Source organism: Pristiophorus japonicus, chromosome 6 (assembly GCF_044704955.1).
Source record: "Pristiophorus japonicus isolate sPriJap1 chromosome 6, sPriJap1.hap1, whole genome shotgun sequence".
NCBI lineage: Eukaryota > Metazoa > Chordata > Chondrichthyes > Pristiophoridae > Pristiophorus > Pristiophorus japonicus.
The window spans coordinates 254795774-254814064 of record NC_091982.1 but is presented as its reverse complement, the minus strand read 5'-3'; the positions used below and the strand labels follow the sequence as shown (position 1 = coordinate 254814064).

At 41.5% G+C, this 18291-nt stretch overlaps 1 protein-coding gene across 12 annotated transcripts in view; it reads left to right on the top strand.

Moving 5' to 3' along the window:
* The window catches only part of trip12 (thyroid hormone receptor interactor 12), a 152471-nt gene that overhangs the window by 106407 nt on the left and 27773 nt on the right, over positions 1-18291 (top strand). For 9 of the 12 annotated variants that reach the window (XM_070883850.1, XM_070883849.1, XM_070883859.1 and 6 more), the window contains exons 26-32: positions 3369-3560; positions 7168-7319; positions 8365-8552; positions 10221-10294; positions 13730-13929; positions 16079-16206; positions 17895-18046. In XM_070883850.1, the coding sequence (XP_070739951.1) occupies positions 3369-3560; positions 7168-7319; positions 8365-8552; positions 10221-10294; positions 13730-13929; positions 16079-16206; positions 17895-18046 (1086 nt within the window). The remainder of the gene's footprint in view (positions 1-3368; positions 3561-7167; positions 7320-8364; positions 8553-10220; positions 10295-13729; positions 13930-16078; positions 16207-17894; positions 18047-18291) is intronic. The other 3 variants (XM_070883860.1, XM_070883856.1, XM_070883854.1) reach the window with 1 other exon arrangement.

Sequence of the window (18291 nt, the reverse complement as noted above, 5' to 3'; positions counted from 1 at the left end):
TGAACCTTCTCTGAACTGCCTCCAAAGCAAGTATATCCTTTTGTAAATATGGAAACCAAAACTGCACGCAGTATTCCAGGTGTGGCCTCACCAATACCCTGTACAGCTGTAACAAGACTTTCTTGTTTCTATACTCCATCCCCTTTGCAATAAAGGCCAAGATTCCATTGGCCTTCCTGATCACTTGCTGTACCTGCATACTAACCTTTTGTGTTTCATGCACAAGTACCCCCAGGTACTGCTGTACTGCAGCACTTTGCAATCTTTCTCCATTTAAATAATAAATTACAAGTTGTGTATGCTTATAATTTTTCAGTGTTCATCCTTTGGTAAAGCATTTACTAAAACTGAGCTGAGTAATTCATGTGTCGGTGAATTGCTGGGGAAAACCAGCTACCTTTAACTTCATGGTAAAAGAAATTGCATTTTAAATGGTGCCTTTCACTTTCGGGATGTCCCCAAGCACTTCACAGCCAATGAATTGCCTTTTGGAATTTAGTCACTGTTTTAACATGAGGACCTGCAGCAGCCAATTTGCGAACAGCAATGAGAAATCATGATTTGTTTTAATGTTGGTTGAGGGTTAAAATTTGGTGAGCACTAAACTCTCTTCTACAAAGGAAGCAGATGGGGCCTCAGTTTAACGAGTCAGCCAAAAGACGGCACTTCCGACAGTACAATGCTCCCTCAGTACTGCACTAGAAAACCAATAATGTATTAACAAATTAATAATTGCAGTTTGCTTGCATAGAATTACATTGAAATTACCACACAGGCCACTGAGACCAACCAGCCCATACGAACAGTAGATTTAACTGCATGTGCCCCCTCTGTTCCTGTAACACTTGATGCACCTTTCCTTCTTAAATGTTATCATGGTCTCGGCTTCAATCATGAATTCCAATGTTTAATTTCTCTCGTTAGGCAGTCTTTTTCCAATCGCTCTTTCCTACCCCATCTTTCTTTTTGAGGCAAATTTCAGACCATTGCTAAATGAATTAGAGTAAAGCACACCTTCCAAAATAGGGCCTGTCCCTCTAAAACAGTGGGGGAAGCAGAGTCCATAATGAAACATAGAAAATAGGTGCAGGAGTAGCCCATTTGGCCCTTCGAGCCTGCACTGCCATTCAATAAGATCATGGCTGATCATTCCCTCAGTACCCCTTTCCTACTTTCTCTCCATACCCCTTGATCCCTTTAGCCGTAAGGGCCATATCTAACTCCCTCTTGAATATATCCAATGAACTGGCATCAACAACTCTGCGGCAGGGAATTCCACAGGTTAACAACTCCTGAGTGAAGAAGTTTCTTCTCATCTCAGTCCTAAATGGCCTATCCCTTATCCCAAGACTGTGTCCCCTGGTTCTGGACTTCCCCAACATCGGGAACATTCTTCCCACGTCTAACCTGTCTAGTCCCGTCAGAATCTTATACTTTTCTGAGATCCCCTTTCATCCTTCTAAACTTCAGTGAATAAAGGCCCAGTTGATCCAGTCTCTCCTCATGACAGTCCATTCATCTCTGGAATCAGTCTGGTGAACCTTTGCTGCACTCCCTCAATAGCAAGAACATCCTTCCTCAGATTAGGAGACCAAAACTGAACACAATATTCCAGGTGAGGCCTCACCAAGGCCCTGTACAACTGCAGTAAGACCTCCCTGCTCCTATACTCAAATCCCCTAGCAATGAAGGCCAACATACCATTTGCTGCCTTCACCACCTGCTGTACCTGCATGCCAACTTTCAATGACTGATGTACCATGACACCCAGGTCTCGTTGCACCTCCCCTTTTCCTAATCTGCCATTCAGATAATCTGCCTTGGTGTTTCTGCCCCCAAAATGGATAACCTCACATTTATCCACATTATACTGCATCTGCCAAGCATTTGCCCACTCACCTAACCTGTCCAAGTCACCCTGCAGCCTCTTAGCATCCTCCTCACAGCTCACACCGCCACCCAGTTTAGTGTCGTTTGCAAACTTGGAGATATTACATTCGATTCCTTCATCTAAATCATTGATGTATATTGTAAAGAGCTGGGGTCCCAGCACTGAGCCCTGCGGCACTCCACTAGTCACTGCCTGCCATTCTGAAAAGGGCCCGTTTATCCCGACCCTTCTGCTTCCTGTCTGTCAACCAGTTCTCTATCCATGTCAATCCATTGCCCCCATTTAAATTTAAAAGGGTAGTACAGAAATATCTGGAAAGGGGTCTGGGGAATGGGACTAAGTGCCAAGATGTTTCACATGTGTGCTGTAAGAATTGTGATCCTCTGCAAGGACTTTAGTGCCATTTTGGTTCAAGTGAAGGATGTTGCTCCTGTATAAATTCCACCTTTCTCAGGATCCACCCTTGTTCCCAACATTTTGAAGTCTTCCTTTGGCGCTGTTAAGCGATGCAATGACTTCTTTAAACTTTGCCTCTGGTGTCAGCTGTGGCTCAGGAGGTAGCACACTTGCACTGAGTCAGAAGGTTGTGGGTTCAAGTCCCTCTCCAAGGACTTGAGCGCATAACTCTAGGCTGACACTGCAGTGCTGAGGGAGTACTTCAGTGTCGGAGGTGCCGTCTTTCGGATGAGATGTTAAACTGAGGGCCCGTCTACTCTGAGGTGGACGTCAAAATAGTGCCATTCAGGGGAATTATCCCTGGTGTCCTAGCCAGTATTTATCCCTCAATCAACATCACTAAAACAGATTATCTGGTCATTGTCACATTGCTATTTGTGGGAGCTTACTGTATGCAAATTGCCTGCTGCATTTCCCACATTACAAGTGACTACACTCCAAAAAATACTTCATTGGTTGTAAAGTGCTTTGAGACATCCAGTGGTGGTAAAGAGCGCTATATAAATGCAAGTCTTGCTTTTCTCCAAGTAGTGCAGCATTATGCACTGCGAGTAATCCAGAGATTACTAACTTTGAGGCCTTGCTCTTGAACTGGATCCTAACTCTCATATTGCCAATACAACTGCCCAGCAACCGGCCTTTGATTTTTAATGGTCCAATGATGCACCTGGTGCATATTCTACAGTTGGTGCCTTTGGTCAGCTTTCAGGCCAAATTTAAAATGAGAGCGGCACCAGGTTCAACTCACTCTTGTATTAGGCATCATAGAAGAATCTTAGCGTGCAAGCAGAGCCCCAGAATAGCAGACCTCCGAGGACCTAAAATGGAAATCTTAAGTCGGAGGTATATACATTAAGAACTTGTATGGAAGGTACTCCCTGCCATTTCAAGTTGCATAACCATTGTCATTAATTCTCCTTTAAATTGCAAATACTAATGGCAATTTTGCACAGAATTATTTAAGCGGCATTATTTTAACTGTTACAATCTTGTATGGAAACGCTTTTTTTTCTCCCCAAAGATGGATGGTGGGATTGAGTGCCTTTTAGAAATCCGCTCAATAGTCTCCAAGTCTGATGTGTCCTCCTTCGAAATCCAGCACAGTGGTTTTGTCAAACAGTTGCTGTTGTATTTGACTTCGAGAAGTGATAAAGACCTTGTGAGCCGGCATGTCAGATTGAGAAGGTTCCTTCATGTTTTCTATGGTTGTCCAGTGAGTAGTAGCTTCTGATTTCAAACTAAGTGTTTATAATTTCTCTGCTAGTCTATTCTTGCCAATTTGTTAGCTAATTTCACTAAATCTGGTTCGGTTAGATCCTGCCTTAAACTGGTAAACTGTACAACATTTCTCATCGTTCTGTTGTATTATTTGTTGTGTTTGTGAATTAAGTGTGATGTATTTAAGCAGTCAGTTGTTTCAAATGCAAAACAGCTACTAAGATTCTAGATTAAGATAAAGCCAACTTCAAAGTGACAATGAGACAGACTGTCCACAGAGCCAAGGGCCTAGGTCTGTGCAGCAGAGCAGGTCTCCAGTTGTCCTGGTTAACCCTTGCCACTGGAAAAAGGCTGAGCTCTGTCAAGCCTGTGTGGTGGCTGATGTGCAACTGTCACAAGTTTTAAAAAAAAATCCACACACAGGCATCTTCCACCCCTTCAATTGGAGTTCAGGACTGGAACATCGGGTCCTTCATTGAAACACCTGTGAACTCTTGTGGAAGCAAGTCATCTTCGCTCGAGGACCGCCTAATGATGTTTCAAATAGATCACCAAATTCTTTAGAAAAATCTATTGGTGAAAATAGTCCCAACTGTTTGTGTTTATCAGAATTGTGACCCTGTTTTGGACATGGTGCAGCAATTATGTTTTATGAAGTGACTGGGAAAACGCATTACCATAAGGATTGCAGCACTTCAGGAAGGTGCTCCATCTCAAGGCAACTAGGGATGCACAGTAAATATAGCCTCACCATCGTTGCTTGCAGGATTAGTGTTGGAGACAAGTTAGCGGAATCTAGTTGAGCTGTACAATGAATTGATGCAGTTTGTTGTATCTTGCACATAACCAGGCTGATTCTGTTCATTATTTTTCAGATAAGCTAAAATTAACGAGTGTCAGTTATTGGCCCATGGGTCCATATAAGTAACTGTAGAGTTTAAAATCTTAAAGTGCTGCCACGATCAAGTCATACCCGTGCTTGTATATTAAAACGTGACACAACATGCTTAACCACCTAGTGCATTTCCCATGGGTTCTGTTAGACTGTTCCCACAATTCTCTATTTATTACAGGTAGTCTCTCGTAGTATTGCTCAAGTCCAAATAAAAGTTTCCTTCTGTACCTTTCCCTGTATATTGCTGAGTCCACAATCATCCACTACCTTGGGGTTGCCACTAGCCAGAAGCTTAACTGGGTCAGCCAAATCATCAATTTCTACAAGAGTAGGGCAGTTAAATGGGTACTCTGGCTTGCATCCTAACTTCTTAAGGCTCAAGTCTGGAATATGCTGGAATATTTGCCACTTGGATAAGTGGCACTGCAATAACACTAGGTCGTCACCAGCCAACCAGTTTGCTTGATCAGTGCCCCTGCCACTGGACTCTGTCAAGCAGCCAAGCTACGCCAGCGAGAGTGTATTATGTACATTCTACAGAACACACTGCAGCACTTCCCTCTTTAGTAACCTCTACCACTGAAGAATGAGCACATGCTGTTGGAAAGCCACTTCCAAGTTTACCTCCAAGCCAAAACATCATCCTGCCTTGGTCATGTCTGTCTCTCCTTCATTGTTGCTGGATCAAAATTCTGGGTTCCCTATTTAACACAATTACGGGAGTGCCATAAGCACAAAGATTACAGCAGTTCAAAAAAAACACATCCTAGGAGATGGGCAATAAATGTGCATTGGCAGTGTCCCTGGGGAGGGAAAAAAAACTGATCATTTAGCCACACCGAAGAAAGGTGGTTAGGGATTAACATCTTTGAGGGGGGAAAAAATGATTTTTTGAATGGGCTGCTGGTTTATGACTGGTAGCTTTTCCTGTCTATTTGAGTACATCAGGTTAAGTTATTTAAGACCAAGTGCAAGGGTTACCTTGTACATTTGACACTTTGAAGACTGAGTAGCAGTTTGCCCTACAGGCACTGTTGTAATTGCTGTGTTACAGTTTTTGTCTCCCTGAAGTTCCTCCCCACATCAAGCCTGGTATATATTTGTCCATGTTTGGAAGCTGGGGAATAAAGGGAAAACCAGCCTTGTATTTGTATTCCTTTTATATCCTCTGCAGGACCTTCCTTTCCCTAAATCACCCACCAAAGCCTGTCATTCCAGAACTGAGACATAGTTTTAAAGGTATCATATTGCACTACAGGCTGAATAGCAATATATTGGAGTTTGGCTAGTTGTTTTTTGGTTGAATCTGCACCAGTAACTTTAAATGTAACAACCTGGAGCTTGTAAGAAATTGCTGATGCAGAGGAACTTTGTTGAGTGAGGACCTGGAGTGCCCCAATTAGGTCCCCTCCTGTTTCTAAATTCGATTAACTGATTCAGATGTTAAGTGCAGACTGGTACGATTTTCTCAATACCATACTTGGGGAAAAGGGGAGGTGTTCCGATCTGAGGAGGCAACCACAACTACAAATCCAATTGGGTAAAATATTTAAATGGAAGGTATAGTGACATTTATCATTTAAAATGTTGGTGAGATTTTCCGAACCGTTCAGCTGTTCTGGTATTAATGGAGCTCTGACAGGCTTGCCAGCACTGGTTTCCGAGGTGCAGATATCTAAGACTTGGCTCTAGTGCGAGTTTCCTCAGAACTTTCTCCCCCTAATCAATGATTGGATTTAAGTTATTTGAATGAAAATTAAGATTGGTAATTTGCTGTTGAGGGAAGTCTGCTGAGTGCCAAGTTTCAAGACTTGGTTTTCAAATATTGAAAGCCGAGAGCTCTGCCTCTTAAATCTCCTTCGTACTGAGGGTGCACATATGCAGCGTACAGCCAGAGGTGAGGAGAGTAAGACCTCAAAAACAAAGCCCTGATGTACAGACCCAGCTCCAAGACAGAATCATGCTACTTGGAGGGGAAGTAAGTTTATTAATTAGTATTGCAATCCATTGATGGTTCTCTTGGTAATGTTACTTCATTGTGCTGATTTAACTGTTTACACTTACTTTTAACTTTACGTGTTGCTTTCTTGTGCAAACAAAATCGCTGCTTGAGGGAAAAAATGATTTGTCTAGCTTTGGCAGCTGATGGCTTTTCTTACCCATTTGGCTTGTCTTTTGTCAATGCAGGCGGCTCATTTGAGGCAAAAATCTTTGGCCAACAGACATGTGACACGTTTGAAAAATCTGATGCTGTAAATGCACACACTTTTAATTATATAGGAGCATTGCCATTGTTTAGTGCCACTGGCAACCTCACGGGACATCAACTGGTATTCAGCGGAGATATAAACAGGAGTTAATTGTTCCTTCTGTCACAAGCCTGTTTATAATCCAGCATTTTTACAGAATGCAGTTCTAAAAGCTATAAATCTTGTACTGTGTGTACTATTTGGTTGAAAGTTCTCTGTTCCCAAATGGACAAGTGACTTGTAGCTCCGTCATTCAAACTGTTGCTTCAGAAGAATTTAGTGAATGTTGGCCTGGTTACTAGTGGTACCATGTGCTGGTGGTGGCTCCTCACAATCAAGAACTCAAATGGGTAACTGAAGGAGGGATATTGTCCATACCAGCAGCTATGAAAGGTGGAGAAAAATATAAAAACTGAACTATCATGGATTTTTATGTACTTTAAAATCTAACCTTGCAGCCTCCAGGAGAAGAACATCTTGGTCGACTAGAACCTCTAGGAAATGGGCCTTTGCTCGCACTGGTGCACAAAATGAACAACTGTCTGAGCCAGATGGAGCAATTTCCGGTGAAGGTGCATGATTTTCCGAGTGGGAATGGAACCGGAAGCAGGTATTAATTGTGTATTAATTTAACTTTACTCAATGGAAATGTTGCGATTTAAAGAAGGTAGGTATGTGTGGATAGTTAAATCTCTCTGCCTCTTCCGCCTATTTCCTCCTCCTCCCCCCCCCCCCCCCCCCCCAAATCCGCTAAATAGAAAAAGAAAGCAATTATTAACGAGTAACATTTCCTACCTAGTAAAACATATTGTGGATTACAGTAATTTAATCTTGCAACATCTGAGCCAGAGAACTGGAATATTGACTTGTGACTCCTGATTAGGAGTTCTGCAACCGGGAACCTGGACAGGTGGCAAATCGCTGTGGTCATTTAAACTGTCTGCCCAGCCGGTTTCCTCTGAATTAAAATCGGCCCTTCACTGTTGTAAAGATTCTAACCTGGAAAGTCAAATCATATTAATTTTTCTGATGCTATTCTGTGGGATATTCTCATGGGTTCTGATTGCTAACTCCATGGAATGAATTTAGAAAATGGGGATTGACCAAAGTATCTAACTACCAGATAGGATATGACTTGACTTTTGGTAAGAAATATTGAAAATACTTCCCTTTTGTGTTCTTTCTCTGCACCTACCCCACTGTATCTTGTGGTTGAAGATTTTTTACCATGTTAGGTCTATGTACTAAGATTTCAAAATTCTCATCCTTGTTTACAAATCCCTCCATGGCCTCGTCCCTCCCAACCTCTAATCTCCCACAGCGCCCTCCCGCCCCCCCGGAGATACCAGCACTTTTTTTTTGACCAAGATTTTGGTAATCTGCTCTAATTTCTCCTTGTGTGACTTGGTGTCAATTTTTTAATCTTATAATCCTCCTGTGAAGTGCTTTGGGATATTTTACTACGTTACAGGTGCTTTGCAAATACTTGTGACCAATTGTTCGATATCCTAATTGAAAAATTGTAGTTGCTTTAGCTGCCTCTGCATTTTGTGCAATGGTGATTGCAGTTTTGTAAATTAATGTCAAATGAAAAAGCAATTTTTCAATGTTTTTCACTTTGTAATTATTTTAAACACATCCTTTTTGTTTAACAGGGGATCACAGGCCCTGAAATTCTTCAACACGCATCAGTTAAAATGTCAGCTGCAGAGACATCCAGACAGTACCAATGTCAAGCAGTGGAAGGGTGGTCCTGTGAAGATCGATCCATTGGCTTTAGTACAGGCTATTGAGCGCTATCTTGTCGTCAGAGGTGGTGGCTGCTTTATTTCTGTGTTAAGCAGTAAAACTTTATTTTCTTACCCTATTATGTTGTGCTGCAGGCAATAGTGTTCATGTTTGGTGTTCATTAATGTGGTGGGGTAAAAATCCATTTGAGGGTAGGAGTTTGGGCAAAATGACCAATGTCAAAATTACATTAATCTTAGCAATCGAATAACATTTTGTCTCTGAAAATTAACTGCTCATATTTCCTGTTATATACAGCATTTCCTGGTTTCGCAACTCTTAAAATGTATGAGTTTTTGATGTCTTAGTACTTAGTGATCTGTTGATTTCAAATGTTGAATATCAGATAATAAAGAGTTAGACTAGAATTAAAAGAACCCGTTGAACTGCTGGTTACTTTATTTGTTTTAAGCTGGGTACCTCAGTCATACAAGTATGAAGGTCATGAATCCACAGTTCAGAAGTATTTTGTAGTTTCCGAGTGGTTTGTTCTGGTTGATGCTTTGGCTTTCTAAAAATTTGAATACAGAGCAGAAATCTTGTCCTTCACCCTTCAATTGGTGACAAGCCAACTGCATGCTCTTGTCTCGATCAGTGCTTTGCAACTAGGCAATGGCACGTGGACACTCGTACCAAACTGTCGACCAAAGCCCTGGCAGATCAGTGTTGTATAGTTGCGCTCCAAATTTGGGTGTATTAGCTATTCCGGATTCAGTAACGAATCACTTTGGTCTTGACTGAAGAGTAGAATATTGAGGTGAATCCTGAAGTGAGCCAAGCAATATTATGATGGGGGGGGAAAAAGGCAGGCCCTGACCGGGTACATCCTAGGATGAAAGGATATGGGAATGTGGTAGGTAAATTTATTGGTGCTATTTGCTCATGTGGAAGGTCAGTAGCAACATGGCCGGGTTGCAGGGCAGATTGAAGATATGGGGAACCATGAGATTTCCTGGAATGGTTCCATATGCTGCATTATCAGCGTACCCCCTTTGCTCAGAATCTCAAAACTCCCAGGTACTTTCCGAGGTAGTCGGTCTACCCTGCCTGGTTGGGCTGAATGACATGTTTCCATATTGAAACTGTAAATTGTGTATATACATTAAGGACGACTTCATGAGCTAAGTGGTTCTGAAGGGGAATATATTCTGTTCTATCCATTTTGTAATCTCTGATCCCTCTACAGTAGTGATTAGCAGCAAGTTTTTGTAAGGCACGATAAACCATTCTGCTGTGCCATTTTACTTGCACTTGCATGACTGAAGTAGAGACTCATTTCTTCTCGAGCTCTTCCTCAAAAGTTCAAAAGTGGTCAGAGTTCACTTTTTTTGAGCGAGACACTCCTTTTTGAGATTTTTGTCCTGTCAGATGTTTTGTTTCTATGCATTATCCATGTCCAAAAGGATCTGTGGACAACTGCTCATACTTTTCACTTCAGCTGCTTGGTTAATAAGCAGAGCTGCTCTTGTTTGCTTGTCTCTGTGATGTTTGACAATACCCCACAGCTGAACAGCCAAGCTCAGGAACTCCCAACATTCGAATCTTGGGATATAAGCCATAATCCTACCAGTTTACATTTGGGGCTTTGTTACACTGCAATTCATGGTCGGGCTTCATATTTGTTGCTTTGGTAAAGTTAAGTCTTATGATCTCCAGCAATCTGTGGTTGTGTAAGGTCTGAAACTAGGGCTCATGTTGACATGATTTGTTTCTGTAATTCAAGGATATGGAAGAATACGTGAGGAAGATGAAGACAGTGATGATGATGGCTCAGATGATGAAATTGATGAGTCATTGGTAAGATTATTTCTGTTCATTGAAAGTAATATTTGTTGGCAGTACTCTCATCAGAGCTGGTTATTGGGCCAATGCATTCATAAAGGCATAACTCGGATAATGCTGTTAACTGCTGCTTGTTTTGTCCAAATTTTAATTTGCTTTAAGTAATGAGATTAGTGCTTCAGAAAATTGTGAATTGAGTTAATTCTACAACTGTTCATGTTTACAATATGATGTGTATGTACTTGGTCACATTTCTAAATAGAAATTTATCACTGAGGCTTTCCTTCTAATTGGGAGGAAGAGTATGAGCAAAGCTCTAGAAAAAAAAAACTACTCAAAATATTGATGCAATCTCTGTTCAGTGTCGATTGCATGAGTTCTGAAAGTTGTGCATGAATGGTCTATTAAAGCAATGCTTGGGTACTGGCTGTGCTTTGAAGAATTTCCTGCCATTATCTTCCTGTTGGGTTGATTCTTTCCTGCAATTGAATAGTTTCAAATGTGGATCCATTGTTTCGTGGCTGGTTGTTATCTCAGTAAAATTCAGATGTCATCTTTAGAAGTAATGACCACTCCAGCTCTCACTTGGGTGAATAGATTGGAGCATCACTTGCACCAGTTCTCTTTTTATCATTGTGTTCCTGGTTGGTTTGATTTCAACTGTTTTGTCTAGTGCCGGAATGTTGTGAAACGTTGATTTTAAACAATTGTTAAAGCATGCTGCAATGTGCTGCTTTGCCACAAGGTGGTGCAATTTAAATAGAGCAGGGCTAGATGTTAAAACCATGCAGGAATTGTATGCAATGTGCTTTAATAAGCTCTAAATCGATTCTGCAACAATTTGCAAGTGAAATTACCTACATTTCCCTTTAAATTGTTTACCCCTCAACATTTCACCTGTTCTACAAATTGGCCTTTTTAAAATGTTCCTCGTATCCTTGCATCTGTTGTATTCAAATATCAAGTGCTTATATATTGCAGGAGTGTTGCTGGTAAATATATTGCAATTCCAGTATCTGTATTTTACAAACACAATGTATTTTAAGCATAGTCACTCCTTTGAGCCTACCTTTTTAAACATAACAGAAGTAGGCTATTCAGCCCCTAGCCTGTTCCATGAATCATGATCATGGCTGATCTGTATCCTTTATTCCCCTGGCTAGTAAAAGTTTATCGATCTCGGACTTAAAATTATTAATTGAGCTTAGGATCTACTTTTTTGGGAGTTTCACGCCACTTCTACCTTTTGCGTGAAGGGGCTCTAGGGAGGGAGGAACTTAATACAATCACTATCACTAATGAAGTAACACTCGGTAAAATAATGGGACTAAAGGTGGACAGGTCAACTGGATGTGACTGCTTGCATCCTAGGGTCTTAAAAGAAGTGGCTGCAGAGATAGTGGATGCATTGGTTGTAATCTACCAAAATTCCCTGGATTCTGGGACGGTCCCAGCGGATTGGAAAACCGTAAATGTAATGCCTCTATTTAAAAACAGGAGGCAGACAAAAAGCTGGTAACTATAGATCTGTCGTTGGGGAAAATGCTGGAGTCTATTATTAAGGATGCAGCAGCGGGACATTTGTGAAAAGCATAATTCAGTCAGCATGGTTTTACGAAAGGGAAATAATGTTTGACAAATTTGCTGGAGTTCTTTGAGGATGTAACGAGCAGGATCGATAAGGGGGAACCTGTGGATGCGGTGTATTTGGATTTCCAGAAGGCATTTGATAAGGTGCCACGTGAAAGGTTTCTGCACAAGATAAAAGCTCAGGGTTGGGGGTAATATATTAGCATGGGGTAATATATTAGCATGGAGAGAGGATTGGCTAACAGTCGGGATAAATGGGTAATTTTCTGGTTGGCAAACAGTGACTAGTGGAGTGCTGCAGGGATCGGTGCTGGGTCCTCAACTATTTACAATCTATTAATGACTTGGTTGAAGGGATCGAGTGTAATGTCGCCACGTTTGATACAAAGATGGGTGGGAAAGCAAATTGTGAGGAAGACTCTCTCAATCTGCAATGGGATATAGACAGTGTGTGGGCAGATGGGAGTATAATGTGGGAAAATGTGAGCTTACCCACATTGGCAGAAAAAATAGAAAAGCAAATTATAATTTAAATGGAGAAAAATTGCAAAATGCTGCAGTACAGAGGGACCTGGGGGGGCTCCTTGTGCATGAAACACCAAGTTAGTATACAGGTACAGCAAGTAATCAGGAAGGCAAATGGAATGTTGGCTGTTATTGCAAGGGGGATAGAGTATAAAAGCAGAGAAGTCCTGCTGCAACTATACAAGGTATTGGTGAGGCCACACCTGGAGTACTGCGTGCAGTTTTGGTCTCCGTATTTAAGAAAGGATATACTTGCATTGGAGGCTGTTCAGAGAAGGTTCACTCGGTTGATTCAGAGATGAGGGGATCGATTTATGAAGATAGGTTGGGCCTATACTCATTGGTGTTCAGAAGAATGAGGGGTGATCTTATTGAAACATAAAATGCAGAGAGGATATTTCCACTCATAGGGGAAACTAAAACTAGGGGGCATAGTCTTAGAACAAGGAGCCGCCCATTTAAAACTGAGATGAGGAGAAATTTCTTGGTTGTAAATCTGTGAAATTCTCTGTCCCAGAGAGCTGTGGAGGCTGGGTCATTGAATATATTTAAGGCCGAGATACAGATTTTTGAGTGATAAGGGAATAAAGGGTTATGGGGAGCGGGCAGGGAATATCATGAAATGTTTTGCTTTTGTCTACACTACTTACTGTGCCCACCAATCTTTGCCATTGGCAAATTTGGATATATGGCTAGTAAAGAGGCTAATCAGAATCATGCTTTCCTTCGTATGTGTAGCTTGATTCAGCTTTGTGAGCAACAGTAGTGTAGCCAAAGAAGGCACACTTGTATCGTGCTGTAGCTGGACTGGAAGTGGGTTTTAAAAAGTTAGCACTTTAACTGCTTTTGGAAGTGAGCCCAACTTTAAAGTGCACAATAACTCTCCCCCAGGCAATGTGGCAAATGCAGCTTGATGTATGAATACCTCTACCTTGACCCCAGACATGTCATTCTACAATCGGCCATAGTTGCTACCCATGCATTGTTGCAGTCTGTTAATCTGGCCTCCATTATCTGTCCCAAGCATTTAGTGGGCTGAATACAACAGCTAGCACTTTTTTTTTTTTAACCCAAATACAAGGTGTAGATTCTTACTATTTGAGTGCTTCATGGTTAAGAGTCCTACTCGAGATCCTTGGCCCAGCTACGGACCGCGCCTTAGTTTCATCCCAGCTCAATCTTCAGTGAGTCCACTGTTTCTGAACTTTAAATGCGTATTGTTTCAATTCTGAGCTCGCTCATTCTGTCAGTCAGGTACTGCAAGCAATGGATTTTTATTCTTGAAATAACTGCTTATATGAATTGATTTACTAACATTTTGCACCTCTCTCCTAGGCTGCCCAATTCTTGAATTCAGGGAGCGTAAGGCACCGACTACAGTTTTACATAGGAGATCACCTGCTGCCTTACAACATGACTGTTTACCAAGCTGTCAGGCAGTTCAGTGTGCAAGCTGATGAGGAAAGAGAGTCCACAGATGATGAAAGTAACCCATTAGGAAGGGCAGGAATATGGACGAAGACCCATACAATATGGTATGTGTTAGATACATCCAGTAGCTTACTTCACTGAAAATTTGTTCCGATAGCTTTGCCTCCCAATTCCTGTTGCCCTATAAAAAAGGAAACTATAAAGGTAAAGAGCCGAAGGATTTCTGAAGTTTGTGTGCAACTGGTGTAGAACATAACTGTAGAATAAGTGTGTTGTATCCATCTTTAAACACGTACTGTTGGAGCACAAATGCTTGACAGACTTGACCAACGATTTCACTGATTTCAAGTCAATAAGTGGTTTAGGATTGAGATTCAACCTAGAATTCAGTTTGATGAAACAGCTTTAAGGAGTTTTTTCCTGGATTTTTTTTTTTCATATTCGCATTTGAGAGTCTTTGATTGCTGTTTCTTTTTAGTTGTCTTCGAAGTTCCAGTGCATTGTATCGTAATGGGTTCAATTTTCCCCAGTATTTGCACTGTTTTTTGGGGGGGGGGGGAGTAGGCTGCTTTTTGTGGCCTAACTTAAATCCCCAGTTTCCCCAATCAATTTGCACCAGCGTAACTCAATTACGTTTTTTTAGGTAATTTTTTTTTTCCTCAAAAGGGGGAGTTACTACGCCAAGTCAGGCCAATTAGGCAACTTTGGCCAGCTAATAGTTACTCCTTTTCGAGAAAACCCTTGCGGAGATTTAAAGAAATCATTGCAGGTAAGTACATCGGAGGCCATTCGGCCTGGGCTCTGGGTGAAGGGAGCAAGCTGGCCAGCGGGAAGGCACCGGAGAGGTTCAGCGGGGGGGAGGGTACTCACCGCAGCTAACCAGGAAGGCACCTTTTGAGTTCTACTGCACGTGTGTGGGCATTTCAGCGACGTCAAGAACATCAGTTTTTTTTTTTTCCCCCGCGCATGCGCAGAAGGCCCGGCTTTTTCCAGCGCAGACGCAGGCTCCACCCCCCCCCCCCCAGGCGATTGGCCACGCTCCGCGGCTGCAGATTAGAGGTCAAACATCGGAGATTTTTTCAAATGTATTTATTTACCTAATTAAGCGGCACAACTCAGCAATACGCCAGAAAATGGTCTCGAATATCGAGCCCATTTGTTGCATTAATTATGTGACCGTGTTAGAGGGTTATAGGGATAATAGCGGTGAAATTGCAGATCGAGTATGATCTGTTCAGTCATACTTGTGAGCCGTCTCTTCTGTCTCGCTCCCAATCACTTGACCACTGTTGATTATAGACTTTGAGCTGGATTTTTGGGTCGTTTGCAACCCGGGTTTTGCCCGGTCGCAATCCTCGGGTCGGTTTTTGCAGCGGAGCTTAAAAGCACCGCCGGGGGAGAGTCACGCAGGGTGTGCAATGGCTCGCATTGCGACAATGCTGCGAGTTTTGAGTCTCGCCCAGACCCGTATGCTGCAAAACGCACCGTGCGATGTCCACCGGGAAAAAAAACAGTGGCACAGCCCTGTCGGCGGTGGTGAGTTGATAAAATGACAAAGGCAAGTTAAAGTTTGGATTTTTTTTATATTTTTGCAGCAATTTGTGAGGCAAGGGTGTTGGCAGTGTTTTTTTTTTGAATTTTTGGGGGCTTTTTTCTCCCCTCCCAAGGTGCCTCTCGGCATTCCCAACCCCGCACTAAAATTGGCGAGGTTCCCGTTTTTGCGCCACAAATAGTTGAATGCCTCCCTTTTGCGCTGCACCCCGGTGTAGGGCCCAAATTATGCAATGAATCGCTAACGTTAATTGGTCAGTAAATTTCCCAACCCTGCCTCTCTTCACTTAAGGCTGTCTACCTCAAAGCCAACGGTAAAATGGTTTTATCAAATTAAAAATAGCTGATTCATCAAAGTTTGGTGCCTTTTACGATTTGAGATCGTAAGATCGTCCAGTGTACTGCAACAAGTTCTCTTTAATTGATTTGATGTCAATTCTTCATTGAAGTAGGTTAAGGTGTGTACAAGTACAAACGTGTTTTAGACTTGTCCATTCTGATGTGATGTTTGCTCTCTCCCTGGGTCCTGCAGTCTGGTATTTGAGGCTGCAGTATTTGTACCTTGTGCTGGCCTGTGTATTCCCTGCAGCCTGGGGCCTGTCCACATGACAGTTGCCTGTGCTGCTTTAGCTGCCACAAATGCAGGTCAGAATTCACAATGTAAAAGCTAATTGAGAGCATTCTTGCGTTTGTGTGCAATAGGTACAAGCCTGTTAGAGAAGAGGAGGAAGGGAATAAGGATACAGTTGGTGGGAAGAGAGGGCGAGCTCAGACCGCACCCACAAAAGCCTCCCCGAGAAATGCAAGGAAACATGATGAGCTGTGGCATGGTGAGTACTTTGGGATCTGAAGATTTCAAAACTGATTCAATCTGAAGAAACTGAACAGGAACAAACTTTTGAACTAACCTTTATTTTGCTTTTGTAAAGAATCCATTTATGCTCAACCATATTCTGCAATATTGCAAAAAGCAGTTTAGTGGAATTTCAGCAATATTTTAATAGTTCTGTAGATAAGTAAATGAATAAGAACCTTAACTCCATTTTTATTATTTTAAAAACCCCTTGTGTTTTGCTTTATTTTTGGCAACTAAAACGTGAAGTAGGGGAACTTTATTAAAATAATACGGTAAATTTTGAAAAAATGAGCGAAAATTGCTGTTATTTTGAACCAGAACTTCAAGAAAATAAGTAACGGTCTGACAAGGTAGTGATTTACAGTTGAGACACTACTTTTGTGGCCTTGAACAATGCCAAAATTAATGTTGATCTGTGAAGGATCATATCCCCTCCTCGCTGCTTAATTTAAGATCGCATCCTCTGCGAGCTCTTCTCTGACTTCGACAGTTTATGATGCTTACTGTCTGGACCGAGTGATTGAGTTCTAATTTATTTTTTAAGAACCAAGTACTTATAGCAATGTTTTTACATCCTGCTCTTGTACACCTCAATTCTCACTTCCCTCATCATTTCCAAAATATTTAATGGCCCTGATTTTACGGGGCCTACGATGACGTACACTGTCGTAAATGCTGTGAATGCCCCCACAAATTCCAGGTTTCCACATGCACGAAAATCTGGAACTTGCTATCGGTCAAGTTTATCCATGACTCATCATACGCATCCACTGTAAATTCATTTTCACTAGTGCAGAGTTGGGTAATTTGTCCAAATTTACCCTGCAAATACCCACAAAACCCTTACTCCTGGTAAAGCAGGCATAAGGCTGCCTTTTACCAGTGTAATGGTTAAAATAAGTGTTAAATTAAATCACTGATATTTAAAATTAGTTTAGGTTATTTTGCCCCGTTTTTTAAAAAAAAAGTTTACATTTATTTTTCAAAAATAAATTATTTTAAATGTTTAAAAGGTATTTTAATTAATTTTGAAGCTGTGATTTTTTTATTTGCTGATTTCTATTATGTTTATGGGGGTTCTGTACATAAATGGAATTCCCATAAGCATAATAGGAATTCCCCCTTTGTCATTGGCTGGCTGGCCCACGTGATCCCAGGGACGCTTGCAAACCGCATGTGCTCCAGGATCCTTGGCCCGTTACGAAGGCCCAGGACTGCAACAGTCCGAACCTCCGGAGACACAAGGTAAGTGCGTAGTTTTCTTGCGGTTTTGGAGGCATACATGGGCGGTAAACCTCTAGCCGCAATCTCCAGCCCGTTATCCATGGCACATCATTAGAAGTAGATTCCCCTTAATCCCTGTATGATTTTACCTACTCCGATTGCTCCTTTAGTATGCTTAGAAGTGCCCTCTCTTTTCTGTTTGCCAGCTGATTTTCATACATAAACGTTCTTGTTAAATGCTTTGTCAAGTGATTAAAAATTGGAAAGTAATTTTACTCATGCACATAAAATGTAATGTTAGCATATTTTAGCTTTTATTGTATTTAATGAGCCACTAAGTGAGGTGACAATCTTATGAACTTTTGTCAGAACTTTAACTTAAATGCTGTCCTTTCCAGACTGTTGAGCTGTTAACTTTTTCTTTTCCTTACTTCCTAGATGGTGTGTGCCCTCCAGTGGGAAATCCTTTGGAAACATATCTTCTTTCAATCCCTCCAGATGGTATAACATTTGAGGACCCATCATTAGATGTGATTCTGCTTTTGAGAGTCCTCCATGCTATCAGTAGATATTGGTATTACCTATATAATGTGAGTACTGCAAGATAACCTACAAAAACACATACCAGGAAGTGGTTGCAACAGAAATCTTATTACATCTGAGAACTTGGCCGTTAACTAACTCTGAAATTAAATCATAGCCTTTAATTTGTTTTCCTTTATAATAAATGTGGGTTGCAATTTAGATTTTTTTTAAATGGTGCTTTATTTTTAACTTCTCCCTTCCCCCTATTCCATTTTTGTTTCACCTGTGGCCATATAATGCCTTAAGCCAA